Below are 17928 nucleotides of genomic sequence, written 5' to 3'. Positions count from 1 at the left end.
GAGATTTTATGTGTGCCCTTTAAGAGTGGAGTCTCTATTTCCCACAACCCTCTAGCTCTCCCAAAAGTAAGCCCCACTGGCTTTCAAAGTCAAATGTTCTGGGGGCTTGTCTTCCTGGTGCAGGACCCCTGGGCTGGGGAGCCTAATGTGGGGTTCAGACCACTCTTTCCTTGGGGAGAACCTCTGCAATTGTAATTATTCTCCCATTTGTGGGTCACCTATCCAGGGCGGGTATAGGTATTGACTCTATTGCATCTCTACCCCCCCACCTGTCTCCCTGTGGTTCCTTCTTTATATCTTTAGTTGTGGAAAATGTTTTCTTCTAGTCTTCACATTGTTCTCATCGAAAGTTTGTATCTGAACAGTTGTAACTTTGGTGTGCCCATGGGAGGAAGTGAGCTCAGGGTCTTTCTACTCCACCATTTTGGCCACTCATTCCCAGAAAATATGTCTCTTGGTATTTACCCAAATGAGTTTAAAACTTATGTTTATGAAGAAAACATGCACTCAAATATTTATGGCAGCTTTATTCATAATTACCAAAACTTGAAAGCAACCAAGATGTTCTTCAGTAGGTGAATGGATAAAGTCTGGTACATCCATAGACTTGATTGCTATTCATCAGTAAAAAGAAATGAGCTCTCAAGCCACAAAAACACAGAAAGAAACCTTAAATGCATATAACTAAGTGAAAGAAGCCAAACTGAAAAGTCTATATACCATATGTTTCCAAGTATATGACATTCTGGAACAGGCAAAACTAGAGGGAGACAGTAAAAAAGATCAGTAGTTGCAAAGAGTTGGCAGGGTGGGGGAAATAGGAGGGCTGAATAGGTGGAGCACATGGGATATGGGAGGCAGTGAAACTATTTTGAATGATACTGTTATGGTTAAAATATATAACACAAAGAGTGAACCCTAATATAGTCTAAGGACTTTAGCTAATAATAATGTATCAGCATTGGATCATCAACTCCCTCTTGTGAGAGCACCAGAATCACAACTAAATGCTGAACAATCATCAACAGGAAGACACTGGAACTCACCAAAAAGATATCCCACATCCGAAGACAAAGAAGCCACAGTGAGACGGTAGAAGGGGCATATTCACAATAAAATCAAATCCCATAACTTCTGGGGGGGTGACTCACAAACTGGAGAACACTTATACCACAGAAGGCCACCCACTGGAGTGAAGGTTCTGAGCCCTACGTCAGGCTTCCCAACCTGGGGGTCCAGCAATGGGAGGAGGAACTCCTAGAGAATCAGACTTTGAAGGCTGGCAGGATTTGACTGAAGGACTTCGACATGACTGGGGGAAACAGAGAGACCACTCTTGGAGGGCACACACAAAGTAGTGTGCACATCAGAACACAGGGGAAGGAGCAGTGACCCCATAGGAGACTGAACCAGACCTACCTGCTAGTTTTGGAGGGCCTCCTGCACAGGTGGGGGGTGGCTGTGGCTCACCGTGAGGACAAAGACAATGGCAGCAAAAGATCTGGGAAGTACTCCTTGGCATGAGCCCTCCCAGAGTAGGCCATTAGCTGCAACAAAGAGCCCAGGTTTGCTCCATTCTTGGGTCACCTCGGACCAAACAGCCAACAGGGAGGGAACCCAGCCCCACCCATCAGCAGACAAGTGGATTAAAGTTTTACTGAGCTCGGCCCACCAGAGCAACAGCCAGCTCTACCCACCACCAGTCCCTCCCATCAGGAAACGTGCACAAGCCTCTTAGATAGCCTCATTCACAAGAGAGCAGACAGCAGAATCAAGAAGAACTACAATTCTGCAGCCTGTGGAACAAAAACCACATTCACAGAAAGATAGACAAGATGAAAAGGCAGAGGGCTATGTACCAGATGAAGGAACAAGATAAAACTTCAGAAAAACACCTAAATGGGCCATTTCGTGGACGACAGGTGTGGGAGAGCATCTGTGGGTGCCAGGCGCGAGGGGACCGGGAAGACCCAGGCGAGGGTGTGTGGATTTGAGCCTACGCGTTTCTAACCCGAGATCTCGAAATGCATCGTGATTCCTGTCCGTTGGACTGTAAAGTTTATGTAGGTAATCTTGGAAACAATGGTAACAAGACTGAATTGGAACGAGTTTTTGGCTATTATGGACCACTCCGAAGTGTGTGGGTTGCTAGAAACCCTCCCAGCTTCGCTTTTGTGGAATTTGAAGATCCTCGAGATGCAGCCGATGATGTCCGAGAGCTAGATGGGAGAACACTATGTGGCTGCCGAGTAAGAGTGGAACTGTCGAATGGTGAAAAGAGAAGTCGAAATCGTGGCCCACCTCCTTCTTGGGGTCGTCGCCCTCGAGATGATTATCGGAGGAGGAGTCCTCCACCTTGCCGCAGATCTCCAAGATGGAGAAGTTTCTCCCGCAGCCAGAGCAGGTCCCTTTCTAGAGATAGGAGAAGAGAGAGATCACTGTCCCAGGAGAGAAATCACAAGCCGTCCCCATCTTTCTCTAGGTCTCGTAGCCGATCTAGGTGAAATGAAAGGAAATAGAAGACCAGTTTGCAAGAGGAGTGGTGTACAGGAAGTAACTTCATTTGACAGGAGTATGTACAGAAAATTCAAGTTTTGTTTGAGACTTCATAAGTTTGGTGCATTTTAAAAATATTTTAGCTGTTCACATTTGTTTGTCTCTTGGAACAGTGACACAAAAAGATGTAATTCTCTATGGTTTGAAATGGATCATATGAGGCATGTAATATCAAGAATTGTTACTTTACAATGTTCCCTTAAGCAAAATTGAATTTGCTTTGAATTTTTAGTCTTGCATAGATTGATAATAAACCTCTAACTCCTGCCCAGCTAAAGTGTGATGTTTAATATTACGGAAACAAAACTGGTAAAAATTGAAAAGACTCTGTAGCTGGGATATGGTATGCAGCTGTAGTTAAGCAGTCTTTAAAAGCTGCTGTGAACACAAGCCAGCAGGTAAAAATTAAAGCTGCACCCTTAAACTAGATTAGAGGTTTAAAAATTCCACTAGTCTTCACACTGGACAAGAGGTTGTCCAGTGGGTTTAGAATCTAAGAAGTTTCAAGAAAGTTAGTTTACCTTCTGTGATTGCTGAATATGGATACATAGCTCTTTGTAATATTATTTGGAAATTTGACACTATTCAAGATACCCATGTCCTGCCAGTTTAAGGGTACATTGTAGAGCTGAACTATGAGTTACTGTGCAAGATTTTTTTTTCATGCTGTCATTTGTAATATGTTTTGTGAGAATCCTTGGGATTAAAGTTTTGGTTACAAAAAAAAAAAAAACACCTAAATGAAGTGAAGAAAGAAACCTTCCAGAAAAAGAATTCACAATAATGGTAGTGAAGAACATCCAGGACCTCGGAAAAAGAATGGAGGAAAAGATCGAGAAGATGCAATGTTTAACAAAGACCTAGAAGAATTAAAGAACAAACAAACAGAGATGAACAATAACTGAAATGAAAATTACACTAGAAGGAATCAATAGCAGAATAACTGAGGCAGAAGAACGGATAAATGACCTGGAAGACAGAAGTGTGGAATTAACTGCTGTGGAACAGAATAAAGAAAAAAGAATGAAAAGAAATGACAGCCGAAGAGACCTCTGGGAAAACATTAAATGCAACAACATTCGTGTTACAGGGGTCCCAGAGGGAGGAGAGAGAGAGAAAGGACCCGAGAAAATATTTGAAGAGATTATAGTTGAAAACTTCCCTAATATGAGAAAGCAAATAGCCACCCAAGTCCAGGAAGCATGGAGAGTCCCATACATGATAAACCCAAGGAGAAACATGCCGAGACACATAGTAATCAAACTGACAAAAATTAAAGACAAAGAAAAATTATTGAAAGCAGCAAGGGAAAAACGACAAATAACATACAAGGGAACACCCATAAGGTTAACAACTGATTTCTCAGCAGAAACTCTACAAGCCAGAAGGGAGAGGCATGACATACTTAAAGTAATGAAAGGGAAGAACCTACAACAAAGATTATTTTACCCAGCAAGGATCTCATTCATATTCGATGGAGAAATCAAAACCTTTAAAGACAAGCAAAACCTAAGAGAATTCAGCACCATCAAACCAGCTGTACAACAAATGCTAAAGGAACTTCTCTAAGTGGGAAACATAAGAGGGGAAAAGGACCTACAAAAACAAACCCATAAGAATTAAGAAAATGGTAATAGGAACATACATATTGACTATTACCTTAAAGGTAAATGGAATAAATGTTCCAAACCAAAAGACACAGGCTCCCTGAATGGATTGCAAAATAAGACCCATATATATGCTGTCTACAAGAGACCCACCTCAGACGTAGGGACACATACAGACTGAAAGTGAGGGGAAGGAAAAAGATATTCCATGCAAATGGAAATCAAAAGAAAGCTGGAGTAGCAATTCTCACATCAGATAAAACAGACTGTAAAATAAAGAATGTTACAAGAGACATGTAAGGACACTACATAATGATCACCCTTGATCAATCCAAGAAGAAGATATAACAGTTATAAATATATGTGCACCCAAAACAGGAGCACCTCAATACATAAGGTAACCACTAACAGCTATAAAAGAGGGAATCGACAGTAACACAATAATAGTGGGGGACTTTAACACCTCACTTACACCAATGGACAGATCATCCAAACAGATAATTATTAAGGAAACACAAGCTTTAAATGACACAATAGACCAGATAGATTTAATTGATATTTAGAGAACATTCCATCCAAAAACAGCAGATTACACTTTCTTTTCAAGTGCACACAGAACATTCTCCAGGATAGATCACATCTTGAGTCGCAAATCAAGCCTCAGTAAATTTATAAATGTTGAAATTATATCAAGCATCGTTTCTGACAACAATGCTATGAGATTAGAAATCAATTACAGGGGAAAAAACGTCAAAAACACAAACATATGGAGGCTAAACAATACATTACTAAATAAGCAAAAGTTCACTGAAGAAATCAAAGAGGAAATCAAAAAATACCTAGAGAAAAATGGCAACGAAAACACGATGGGATCCAACTCTATGCCACTAAAACGGACAACCTGGAAGAAATGGACACATTCTTAGAAAGGTATAACCTTCCAAGACTGAACCAGGAAGAAATAGAAAATATGAACAGGCCAATCATAAGCAATGAAATTGAAACTGTGACTAAACATCTTCCAACAAACAAAATTCCAGGACCAGATGGCTTCACAGGTGAATTCTATCAAATATTTAGAGAAGAGCTAACACCCATCCTTGTCAAATGCTTCCAAAAGATTGCAGAGTAAAGAAAACTCCCAAACACAATCTATGAGGCCACCATCACCCTGATACCAAAACCAGACAAAGATACTACAAAAAAAGAAAATTAAAGACCAATATCACTGATGAATATAGATGCAAAAATCCTCAACAAAATACTAGCAAACAGAATCCAACAACACATTAAAAGGATCATACACCATGATCAGGTGGGATATTTCCCAGGGATGCAAGGATTCTTCAATATAGGCAAATCAATCCATGTGATACACCACATCAACAAATTGAAGAATAAAAACCATATGATCATCTCAATAGATGCCGAAAAAGCTTTTGACAAAATTCAACACCATTTATGATAAAAACTCTCCAGAAAGTGGGCATAGAGGGAACATACCTCAACATAATAAAGGCCACATATGACAAACCCACAGCAAGCATCATTCTCAATGGTGAAAACCTGAAAGCATTTCCTCTAAGATCAGGAACAAGACAAGGATGTCCACTCTCGCCACTATTATTCAACATAGTTTTGGAAGTCCTAGCCACAGCAATGAGAGAAGAAAAAGAAATAAAAGGAATGCAAATCAAAAAAGAAGAAGTAAAACTGTCACTGTTTGCAGATGACATGATAGTATACATAGAGAATCCTAAAGGTGCTACCAGAAAACTACTAGAGCTAATCTATATATTTGGTAAATAGCAGGATACAAAATTAATGCACAGAAATCTCTTGCATTCCTATACACTAATGATAAAACATCTGAAAGAGAAATTAGGGAAACACTCCCATTTACCATTGCAACAGAAAGAATAAAATACCTAGTGATAAACCTACCTAGGGAGACGAAAGACCTGTATGCAGAAAACTATAAGACACTGATGAAAAAAATTAAAGATGATACCAACAGATGGAGAGATATACCATGTTCTTGGATTGGAAGAATCAATATTGTGAAAATGACTATAGTACCCAAAGCAATCTACAGATTCAATGCAATCCCTATCAAATTACCAATGGCAGTTTTTACAGAAGTAGAACAAAAAATCTTAAAATTTGTATGGAAATGCAAAGGACCCCGAATAGCCAAAGCAGTCTTGAGGGAAAAAAATGGAGTTGGAGGAATCAAAATCACTGACTTCAGACTATACTACAAAGCTACAGTAATCAAGACAATATGGTACTGGCACAAAAAAAGAAATATAGATCAATGGAAATGGATAGAAAGCCCAAAGATAAACCCACGCACCTATGGTCAACTAATCTATGACAAAGGAGGCAAGGATATACAATGTTGAAAAGACAGTCTTCAATAAGACCACCATTCAATAAGTGGTGCTGGGAAAACTGGACAGCTACATGTAAAAGAATGAAATTAGAACGCTCCCTAACATCATACACAAAAATAAACTCAAAATGGATTAGAGGCCTAAATGTAAGACCGGACGCTATAAAACTGTTAGAGGAAAACATAGGAAGAACACTCTTTGACATAAATCACAGCACCATCTTTTTTGATCCACCTCCTATAGTAATGGAAATAAAAACAAAAATAAACAAATGGGACCTAATGAAACTTAAAAGCTTTTGCAAAGCAATGGAAACTACAAACAAGACGAAAAGACAACCCTCAGAATGGGAGAAAATATTTGCAAACGAATCAACGGACAAAGGATTAATCTTCAAAATATATAAACAGCTCATGCCGCTCAATATTAAAAAAACAAACAACCCAGTCCGAAACTGGGCAGAAGACCTGAATAGACATTTCTCCAAAGAAGACATACAGATGGCCAATAAGCACATGAAATGATGCTCAACATCACTATCAGAGAAATGCAAATCAAAACTACAATGAGGTATCACTTCATACCAGTCAGAATGGCCATCATCAAAAAATCTACAAACAATAAATGCTGGAGAGGGTGTAGAGAAAAAGGAACCCTCCTACACTATTGGTGGGACTGTAAATTGATACAGCCACTATGGAGAACAGTATGGAGGTTCACTAAAAAACTAAAATTAGAGCTACTGCATGATCCAGCAATCCCCCTCCTGGGCATATATCCAGAGAAAACAATAATTTGAAAATATACATGTACCCAAATGTTCATTGCAGCACTGTTTACAATAGCCATGACATGAAAGCAACCTAAACGTCCATCGACAGAGGAATGGATAAAGAAGATGTGGTACATATAGATAATGGAATATTACTCAGCCATTAAAAAGAATGAAATAATGCCATTTGCAGCAACATGGATGGACCTAGAGATTGTCATACTGAGTGAAGTAAGTTAAACAGAGAAAGAGAATCTCTTATATGCAGAACCTAGAAAAAATTATACCAATGAACTTATTTACCAAACAGAAACAGACTCACTGACTTAGAGAACAAACTTATGGTTAGCAGCGGGGGAAGGGTTGGGGCAGGGATAGTTAGGGAGTTTGGGATTGACATGTACACACTGCTATATTTAAAATGGATAACCAACAACGACCTGCTGTATATCACAGGGAACTCTGTTCAATATTATGTAACAACCTAAATGGGAAAAGAATTTGAAAAAGAATAGATACATGTATATGTATAACTGAATCACTTTGCTGTACACCTGAAACTAATACAACATTGTTAATCTACTATACTCCAATATAAAATAAAAAGTTAAAAGAAAGAGGGGCCTTAGTTAAATAAATTCTGTTATATCCATACAATTTAATACTATGAATTTGGGCTTTTTTAATGAAGTAGTTAAGTACTGACATGGAAAGGTGTTAATGATAATTTGTCATGTGAAAAAGCAGGTTGCAGAACTTCCATTGCCATTAAAAAGGAATATATGCACATTTATTTTTATATAAGAGAGGTATATGTTTGTATATGCACAGAAAATATCTGGGAAGATGTAGAACTGTTGAGTTACGGTCTCTGGGAATTGGTATTGGGGAAAAGAGGGTTGGATAAAGGTTTCTTTCTTTAGTTTATACATTCATTCATTCACTCATTCAACAAATACTGAGTGAACTTCTATTATATGGCAGCACTGTTTTAGGTTCTGGGACTATAGATGAGGCCTCTGCTCTGTGTTGAAGGAGAGACAGACGATAAGCAATGACATAAATGAATAGCACAATTTCAGACACAATATCAACACAATAAGGTCTGTGGAGAAAAAAACGGGGTGATATGATGGAGAGAAGTAGGGGGAAAGGGTTGGGTGGGCTATTTCACATTGCATGGCTGGGCAGGGCCTCTCTGAGGAAGTGACAATTGAGCTGAGACCTAAATGACAAGTAGGAGCCAGCCACCAGAAAATCAAGAAGAAAAGCATTCCAAGGAGAAGGAAGATTCGGTGCAAAGGCCCAAAGGCAAGAACAACCTTGATGTGTTCCAGAAACGGAGGCCAGTATAGCTGGAGCTTAGTAAATGTAGGGGAGAGTTGGAGAAGCTGACTGAGAATCAGACACATAATCTCTGTATTGATTATTTTTCTTTTATCTTTTTTTGTAACAAATTTGTGGTAATTTTTAAAAATAACAATAACACCTTAACACTTTTAAAAGAGAATAAGAGAATCACATAGACTAGCTCCATCACCTACTGGCTAGGTTACCTTAGTCAAGTTAATCTCATTAAGCCTCAGTTTGTTCATTTGTAAAATGAGGAAAAATACACTCACCTCAGAGGGCCAAACCTATGTAATGGGTTGTTTTGGTTAGGGCTCTTTTGGACACAAGGAAGAGAAACTCAGTCAAGCTAGATCAAGAATCAGAAATCCAAGATCAGGAAGTTGAGCACAGTTAGAGCTCATTAAGCCTGGAGCTGTAGGAAAGTTCTGGATGAGGCATGGGCCTCTGCTCTAGAGCTTTGCTATTAACATGACTCATCTACATTACATGTCTGCTTCTTTCTGCACATTTCCCCCATGCATCGTGCTCAACTCAGAAATGCAGCTGAGGGACTTCTCTGGTGGTGCAGTGGGTAAGACTCCGTGCTCCCAATGCAGGGGGCTCGGGTTCAATCCCTGGTTGGGGAACTAGATCCTGCATGCACGCCGCAACTAAGAGTTTGCATGGCACAACTAAGAAGTCCACATGCCACAACTAGGAGCCCACATGATGCAACTAAAAGATCCCACACACCACAACTAAAGAGCCCGCACGCCACAGTGAAGATCCCGCATGCCACAACTAAGACCCGGTGCAGCCTAAATAAATAAATAATAAATAAATATTTAAAAAAAAAAAAGAAATGCAGCTGACACTTGACTTGTTCCATAATGCCCACCCCCCCACCAGCATCCTGGTCTGCTAGACCTGCCCGCTCAACAACTAACTGGCAACTCCCCTCTGCATCTCTTATTTCACTTTCCCAAAAGTGCAATCTGATTGGTCCACATCATCTTGTCAAGCAGGGCCATAAAACTCTCAGGTTGTCTGGCTGGGCTTGGATCAGATGCAATCAGCTGTACCTTAAGGGAAGGGAGGATACAGTACATAGGCCTGGCTTGCCCATTCAGCAGGAGCTGTAAGTAGAACAGATTCTCCCAGAACGGAGGTGTAAAGATGGCAGGCAAGAAGTGGCTTTTCTGATGCATGTGTGTAGCAGAGTGACTGCCATACAGTAGGTGTTCAAAAAATGGTCACAATTATTAACAGTAACATTATGCCACCTCTTACAGGAAGCCTTCTCAGAACTCTCAAGCTTCTCAAATTTTCCCCCCAGAAGAGAAATCCTACTGCAGGAATTGTCCAATTAAGAAATCATTGAAATTCCTTCATCTAGGGCAGACCTTTAAAGGCTCATAGGTGTAATGCACTGGGAGGAGGGATATACAAATGAATCAGGCCCTTATCCTGGCCTCAAAGAGCTCCCAGGGTAGTGCAAGGGAAAAGGAAGGCTAAGCCATGAGAGATCCACAGATAGGAAACTCTAGGAGTTCAGAGAAGGGCAAATATTGCTGTTTATCCGTATGTATGCATGTCTCCTGGATACATCCCCTTAGATGTCCCAAAGGCACCTCATACTAAATGTATTTAAAACTGATCTCATCTGCCCCCACCCCCAAACCTGTTCCTCTTCTCAGATTCCCTGTCTCCATGAGGCAAGTTCATCCACACCTGTTGCCCAAGCTTGAAAGCTGAGCTGCACCCTCTCTCAATGTCAGCTGTTGTAGTTGCTAAAGTTGTCCCTGAGCCTTTAGTGTGTGTTTGTCTTGCCCCAAAGGGCAGAACTAATAATAAACTTGAGAGTTGCTTCAGGAGGGAGAATTTTAAACCAGCCTGGAACAATACCTGGAGTTCACTAGGGTTGATTTCGGATTTGGCCTCTGGCATCAATGGGTACAATCCCTTTCAGGAAAGTGGGTCAATAAGAGCCTAAAACATTCATGCCATTTTCCCACTAATTCTGCTCCTCAATATCCACCCAACCCTACTCCGAAACAAGAAAAGCTCTAAGCACAAAATTATTCCTAACAAGGCTATTTTCTGATGGTCAAACAGAGAAGTAGTCTTAATATCCAACAAGAGGGGAAGGGTTAAGTGATTCGTGGCACAGCTGTCTGATGGAACATTCTATAACCATTACCGATGGATGATGGCTGTGGAGATTCTATAGCAACAGGGGAAAATTATTATGCTGTAACTAAGGACACAGGGTTATGTGTACACTCCGACTGCAACAACGTAAAAGCTGCGTAGGCTCAGGGTCTGCTGGTGAACATTTAAAATGTCTCATCTACAGGGGGAAAAAATGTCCTAAACTTAAGTAAACCATGAACATCTCTGAGGTTTTTCCTCTCTTTTTCCCCCTTTTCATTCAATCAGTCAACCATCTTAATTACGTGCCTTTTTTGTTACCGGGCCTCCCATTAGGTGCTGGAGATTCAACGAATCACCCATGATTCTTTTTCTCAGGGACATTAGGGCAGAAGAAGAAAGAGATACAAAAATAAACCGTTTCAAAATATATAGGCCAGTCTGTGCGGAACCATTTGTGGATGTGTGCAGGCACGGTCACCCCCTGGCGGCCACCCGACTGTCTTCGGTGGCTCTAACCTCCTCCTGGGCAGTGGCTTCCACCCTCGGGAGTCCAGCCCCAGCCTAGCTGCCTCCAAGACTCCTTCCTCTCCCCCGTTCTGGGGATCTCGACCTCTTAGTAGGTGCTTCAGCCTGAAGTTGGCCCGGACTGATCCCACCCTGCTACTCTCACCCGAGCTCCTCCCTCGCCCAAAGCCTCTCTCCGCTGGGATCTACAATATGATGTCATTCTCACTGGTTCGCATGCGCTCCCACCACTGGCCAATTGGTGCGCCGCTGCCGCAGGTGGGGCCGAGCTTCAGGTTCCTGAGTTCTCTCTTTTCTTTATTCCAATACTTTAAAAAGTGGCAACACCCTACTCGTAAGAAATGCAGGCAAACTCTTGGTTCTAAGAGCCGGATCCAAGAAAAGCTGCGAACCCTAAACTTCACTACTCCCTACTCTGCCTTTGTCGCACCCACTCCAGAGATAGATATCGCCCCTTTCTGACTCCTTCCACCTCCTTTCTCCAAGCGTGGGAATTGAAGCCCAGACCTGTGTGCGGCTCACACTTCTGAGATACTCTAACTGCGCCTGCGTCTGTTCGTAGCCGGCGGGGCTAGCGGGAGGCTGATGCAAGAAAGTCAGGGCGGGGCGCGTCAGATGAGATGGGAGCGGGATTGGAGAGGCCTGTTCCAGCCTTCCAAGTGGAAGTTGCTGTGGGGGCGGGGGTTGAGGGGGTGTTGGAGGGCTATTTGACAGTGTCTGTTAAAACTTTTAAGTGCGGGACTTTCATGGTGGTGTGGTGGTTAAGACTGCAGGAGGCCCGGGTTCCGTCCCTGGTCTGGGAACTAGATCCCACATGCATGCTGCAATTAAGAGTTCACACTAAGGAGCCGTTGAGCGGCAACTAAGGAGCCCCCTGCCGCAACTAAGACCAGACGCAACCAGATAAATATTTTTTTTAAAAAACTTTTAAATTCATGTATCCTATTGGCTCAGCAATCCCATTTCCATGTATACACCCAAGAGTCCTAGAGCAGTGCAACAGAATCACCTAGTGGGCCTGCTAAAACGCAGGTTGTCAAGGTTCACCCACTATCAGAGTTTCTGATTCAGTAGGTGTGGAATGGGGCCTGAGAATTTGCATTTCTAACAAGTTGTGAGTAATGCTGATGCTAACTGATTCAGTGACCACACTTCAAGAACCTTTGCTCTAAAGGGAAAAATACTTTGCAAGGACCCATGCGTGAACAAGTATAAGCCTTACTCATTTGTTTGCAATAATGAAAATTGAAAGCGTCACTAGGGGGGTGATTTTATCTGTTAAAAATGGGCTATATCTTTATAAACTGACAGGGAAAGATACTGATGATGGTGGTGGTGGTGGTGGTGATGGTGATGATTACAGTTAACATTCATTGAGTGCTTACACTGTCCTAGGCACTATACTAAGGACTTTTATAGTCATTTAATTTTACAGCAACGCTCAATGATATGGACCATGTCTAACTCACCCTATATGTCCAGTCCAGAACAGGTTCTGGGACCAAGGATCTTGTCTGTAAATTTTTGTGGCTTCATATAGTCAGACTTACCCCCTGTCTGGTGGAGGAGACAAAAATACAAGTAAAGGAAGGCTGTAGGAGCCCAGAGGAATGGATCAGGCAGAGTTTCAGGAAGAGGTAGAACCTGAAATGTGGGTAAGTGTTTGCCAAAAGGGAGGAAAAGGCTGTCTCAGACAAAATGAGTGTGTGGCAAAACATCCCATTCCCAAACCATAGGACTTCAAAGGCCAAACAACATTTCAAAACATTATGAGGTGACAACAAATGCTGGTGAGGATGTAGAGCAACATGAACTCATGCACTGCTGGTAGGAATGCAAATTGGTACAGCCACTTTGGAAGACAGTTTGGTGGTTCATGCCAAACTAAATATACTCTTACTATATGATCCAGTGAACACATTCCTTGGTATTTACCCAACGGATTTGAAAACTCATGTCCACTGACAAAGATTCTTTGCTTGACCAAACTTTAGTCAGGCTTCCCTGAACCTTCTCCCCAGTAAGGCCCATCCATGTACTTACTTCCTTGTAGAATTCAGTTCTAGCTAGAATCCTACTAGGTCAGTTTAGTGAGAATTCCCCACCCTTGATATCTGATCAAACTGCTCATCCACACTATCCCCCAGGTGATACCTGATCACCTAGCCTATCGTCAGCAAGAATCCTGTTAGGTCAGTTCAGCCAGAATTCTCCCAGACTTCATGGCTCCTGTTACTAATTTTCCATCCACCAATGCTCCCCCTCAACTTGCTCCTTAGCTATAAATCCCCAGTTTTTCTGGTTGTATTCAGAATTGAGCCCAGTTCTATACTGGAGTCTCTCTTCTGCTGTTGCAATAATTTATTGAATAAAATCTATCTTCACCACTGTAACTTCTGTCCAACTTTGGTTCTCTTTAACAGTTTTTGGTGCCGCAACTCAGATCTGGATCAGAACCACCATCAGACCCTCAACTCGGACAACCAAGCTTCCCATCTCCCACCAAAAATTTTGTCTCCAGTCTGCTTGCTCATTTGGGTGTCCACTGGTGAGTCTGACTCCAACCAAAACCCGGTGCTCCAGATGAATGTCCACTGAAACACGGTGAGGATAGACATTGATTCTTAAGATTCTGAGTATATTCTAGAAGCCAGGTTAGAGTCCCAGACAAGCAGAGGCTAGTTAGAGTCCTAGGTTTCTCTGTTTGTAACAAGCTGGGTTAGAATCCCAGGCAAGCATCTGTTTCTAAGTTGCTGGGTTTCTCTTTCTGACCCACATTCTGGATAATTTCTTTGGATCTATCTTCTAGTTCACTAATTTACTGTTCATCAAGGTTTAATTTGCTGTCTGATCTATCCACTGACTTTCTGTTTTCAATTGTTATATTTTTTCATATATAGTAGTCCTATTTGGTTCTTTTTCAAATCTACTTGGTCATTTGTTATTATCTTCCATTCTCTGTACATATTTTCAATCTCCTGTTTTATTTCTTTAAAACTATTATAGTTTTATAATATTCTGTGTTTGAAAAATTTAATATCTTTATATGTCCTATGTTTTGTATGTAACCAATATCCTCAGACAAAGGGCTGCCACCCTGCTCTTCTCCCTTCCTCAATCAGGCCCCAATCCCTACTGGGCCATGAACTCATTGTTTTTTTCTTTGCTGGGGCCCCAATGCCTGCTGAGCTGCCAACCCATTCTTCAGCCTTCTGTGCTTGTGCCCTGACCTCCAATAGGCCACTGTTTATCTCTCATTAATATTTCTTGAAAGAATGAATAAATAAATAAAGTGAATTAATGAATAAACAATATTCTCCTTGCTGCCTCTGCCACCCAAGTGCCAACTCCATTTCATTCTAGCTCTGCCAACAGCTCCTCTCCATCTTTGCAGCCTAGTTTAGGTCCCATCACTTCCAACCTAGGTTACTGTCCACCCCCAACCTTTATACTTCCTAACCATTCTGTCTACAAAATCAAGTCCAAATGTTAGGTCTGATCATACCCCACTCCTCTGCTATAGAATATTCAGCAGCTCACCAAGGCCCACTAGAGAAAGATGGAGCCTTCAATCATTGCATTAAACCCTTCTGAAACTGGCACTCCTGTCATCCTCCTCTACTTTTCCTATGCTCGGTTTACAGTGGTTAACACATCAAAAATAGAAGTCATCAGAAGAAAACTCCCAAAATCTCTAACCACCTTTGCCCACCTACTCCCATCTGTGCCAACACAGTCTCCCTGTAACTGTGGATAGCAGGTCACTGCTCCTATCTAAGACCAATTCTTCCACTTGGGCACCTGATCCCACTGCATCTTGCTTCATCAGAGAGAGAATTACTGCAATTCTCCCATCTCTTCTTAAATCCAGCAATATATAAAAATAGCAAAGCTCTGCAACCAAGTTAGGTTTGTGTTGGGAATGCAGAGCTGGGTCAATATTTGAAAATCCATCAATGTAATCCTCCAAATTAACAGGCTTATGAGGAAAACCCACATAATCATATCAATTGATGCAGAAAATCAACTGAAAAAATTCAACACCATTCATGATTAAAAAAAAACTCAGCAAATAGGAGTAGAGGGGAATCTCCTCAACTTGATAAAGAGCAACTATGAAAAACCTACAGCCTACATCATACTTAACAGTGAAAGACTAGATGTTTTCCCCTAAGATTAGGAACAAGATAAGGATGTTCAATCTCACTACACTTTTTCAACATCTAACTGGAAGTCCTAACTAGTGCAATAAGGCAAGAAAAGTAAACAAAAGGCATGTATATTGGAAATAAAGAAATAACACTATACCTATCCACAGATGATATGATGGCTTATGTGAAAAAATATCACATGGAATCTACAAAAAAAAAGCTATTAAGACTGCTATGTGAGGGATACAGCAACATCAGCAAGATACAGGGCTAGGAGGTCCCAATGTTCATCACCCCCATAAACAACAAATAAATAACTACAAATCAACAAAAATAGGGATTGCATTGAATCTGTAGATCACTTTGGGTAGTATGGATATTTTAACAATTTTAATTCTTCCAACCCATGAACATGAGATATCTTTCCATTTATTTGTGTCCTTTCCAATTTCTTTCATCAATGTCTTATAGTTTTCAGTGCAAAGATCTTTCACTTCCTTGATTAAATTTATTCACAAGTATTTTATTCTTTCTCATCGTACTGTGAATGGGATTGTTTCTTTAATTTCTCTTTCTAATAGTTCATTATTGGTGTATAGAAATGAAACTTATTTTTGTAAATTGATTTTGTATCCTGCAACTTTATTGAAATTGTTTATTAATACAATAGTTTTCTAATGGAGTCTTTAAGGTTTTCTATATATAATATCATGTCATCTACAAATAGAGACAATTTTACTTCTTCCCACTCCAAAACTATGCCTTTTATTTATTTTTCTTACCTAATTGTTCTGGCTAGGGCTTCCAGTACTTTGTTGAATAAAAGGTGTAAGAATGGTAATTCTTGTCTTACTCCTGATCTGATAAAAAGTGTTCAGCTCTTCACCATTCTTTCTGGTATTAGTTGTGGGCTTGTCCTATATGGCCTTTATTATGTTGAGGTATAGTCCCTCTATATCCAGTTTGTTGAGAGTTTCTATACTAAAAGGATGTTGAATTTTGTCAAATGATTTTTCTGCATCTATTGAGAAGATCATATGACTTTTATCCTTTATTGTGTTAATGTGGTGTATCACATTTACTGATTTGTGAATGTTGAACCATCACAGCATCCCTGAAATAAATTGTGCTTGATCGTGTTGTATAATCCCTTTAATGTATTATTGAATTTGGTTGGCTAATATTTTGTTGAGGATTTTTGCATCCATGTTCATCAGGGATATTGATCTATAGCTTTTTTTCTTGTAGTGCCCTTGTCTGGATTTGATATCAAGGTAATGTTGGCTTTGTAAAATGAACTGGGAAGTGTTCTCTCATTTTCTATATTTTGGAGGAGTTTGGGAAGATTTGGTCTTAATTCTTCTTTAAATGTTTGGTAGAATTCACCCAAGAAACCATCTACTGTTGGCCTTTTCTTGTTAAGAGATTTTTTACTGTTTATTCAATTTTCTTCCTAGTAATTGCACTGTTCAGATTTTCTATTTCTTCCTGATTCAGTCATGGTAGGTTTTATGTTTCTAGTAATGTATCCATTTCTTCTAGGTTGTCTAATTTGTTAGCATATAATTGTTCATAGTAATCTCTCATGAGCCTTTGTATTTCTGTGATATCAACTGTAATTTCTCCTCTCTCATTTCTGATTTTATTTATTTGAGTCCTCTCTCGTTTTTCCTTGGTAAGTCTAACTAATGATTTTTCAGTTGTTTATCTTTTTTAGAAAAAGTAGCACTTAGTTTTATTGATCTTTTCTATTTTCTTTTTAGTCTCTGTTTCATTCTTCTCTGATCTTTGTTATTCCCTTCTTTCTGCCAACTTGGGGCTTATTTTGTTCTTCTACTTCTAATACATTGGGTGTAAAGTTAAGTGTTTATTTGAGATTTTTCTTCTTTTTTTTTTTTTTTTTTTTTTGCGGTACGCGGGCCTCTCACTGTTATGGCCTCTCCTGTTGCGGAGCGCAGGCTCCGACGCGCAGGCTCAGCGGCCGTGGCTCACGGGCCCAGCCGCTTCGCAGCATGTGGGATCCTCCCGGACCGGGGCACGAACCCGTGTCCCCTGCATTGGTAGGCGGACTCCCAACCACTGTGCCACCAGGGAAGCCAAGATTTTTCTTATTTCTTAATGAAGGCTTTTTTCACTAGAAACTTCCCTCTTAGAACTGCTTTTGCTACATCCCATAAGTTTCAGTATGTTTTGTTTTCATTTTCATCTATCTCAAGGTATTATTTTTATTTCTCTTTTGATTTCTTCTTTAACATGTTGGATTTTCCAAAGCATGTTATTTAATCTCCACTTATTTGTGATTTTTTTCCATTTTCTTGTAAATGATTTCTAGTTTCAGATCATTGTGATCAGAAATGATACTTGATATGATTTCAATCTTCTTAAATTTATTAAGACTTGATTTGTCACCCAACATATGATCTATCCTGGATAAT

The 17928-nt window shown here is 40.4% G+C and overlaps 1 protein-coding gene across 1 annotated transcript; it reads left to right on the top strand.

Moving 5' to 3' along the window:
- The first annotated feature begins 1920 nt into the window (after positions 1 to 1920).
- On the top strand, positions 1921 to 3289 carry LOC101285243 (serine/arginine-rich splicing factor 3-like). Its single transcript, XM_033414798.2, has one exon. The coding sequence runs from the start codon at positions 2025 to 2027 to the stop codon at positions 2502 to 2504; it is 480 nt and encodes a 159-aa protein (XP_033270689.1). The 5' UTR covers positions 1921 to 2024; the 3' UTR covers positions 2505 to 3289.
- Positions 3290 to 17928: the final 14639 nt, after the last annotated feature.

This window comes from Orcinus orca, chromosome X (assembly GCF_937001465.1).
Source record: "Orcinus orca chromosome X, mOrcOrc1.1, whole genome shotgun sequence".
Taxonomy (NCBI): domain Eukaryota; kingdom Metazoa; phylum Chordata; class Mammalia; order Artiodactyla; family Delphinidae; genus Orcinus; species Orcinus orca.
This window is presented reverse-complemented; position numbering and strand designations above follow the sequence as displayed.

Coding starts and splice junctions, on each gene's coding strand:
- LOC101285243 (XM_033414798.2), top strand. CDS start 2,025: ATGCATCGTGATTCCTGTCCGTTGGACTGTAAAGTTTATGTAGGTAAT.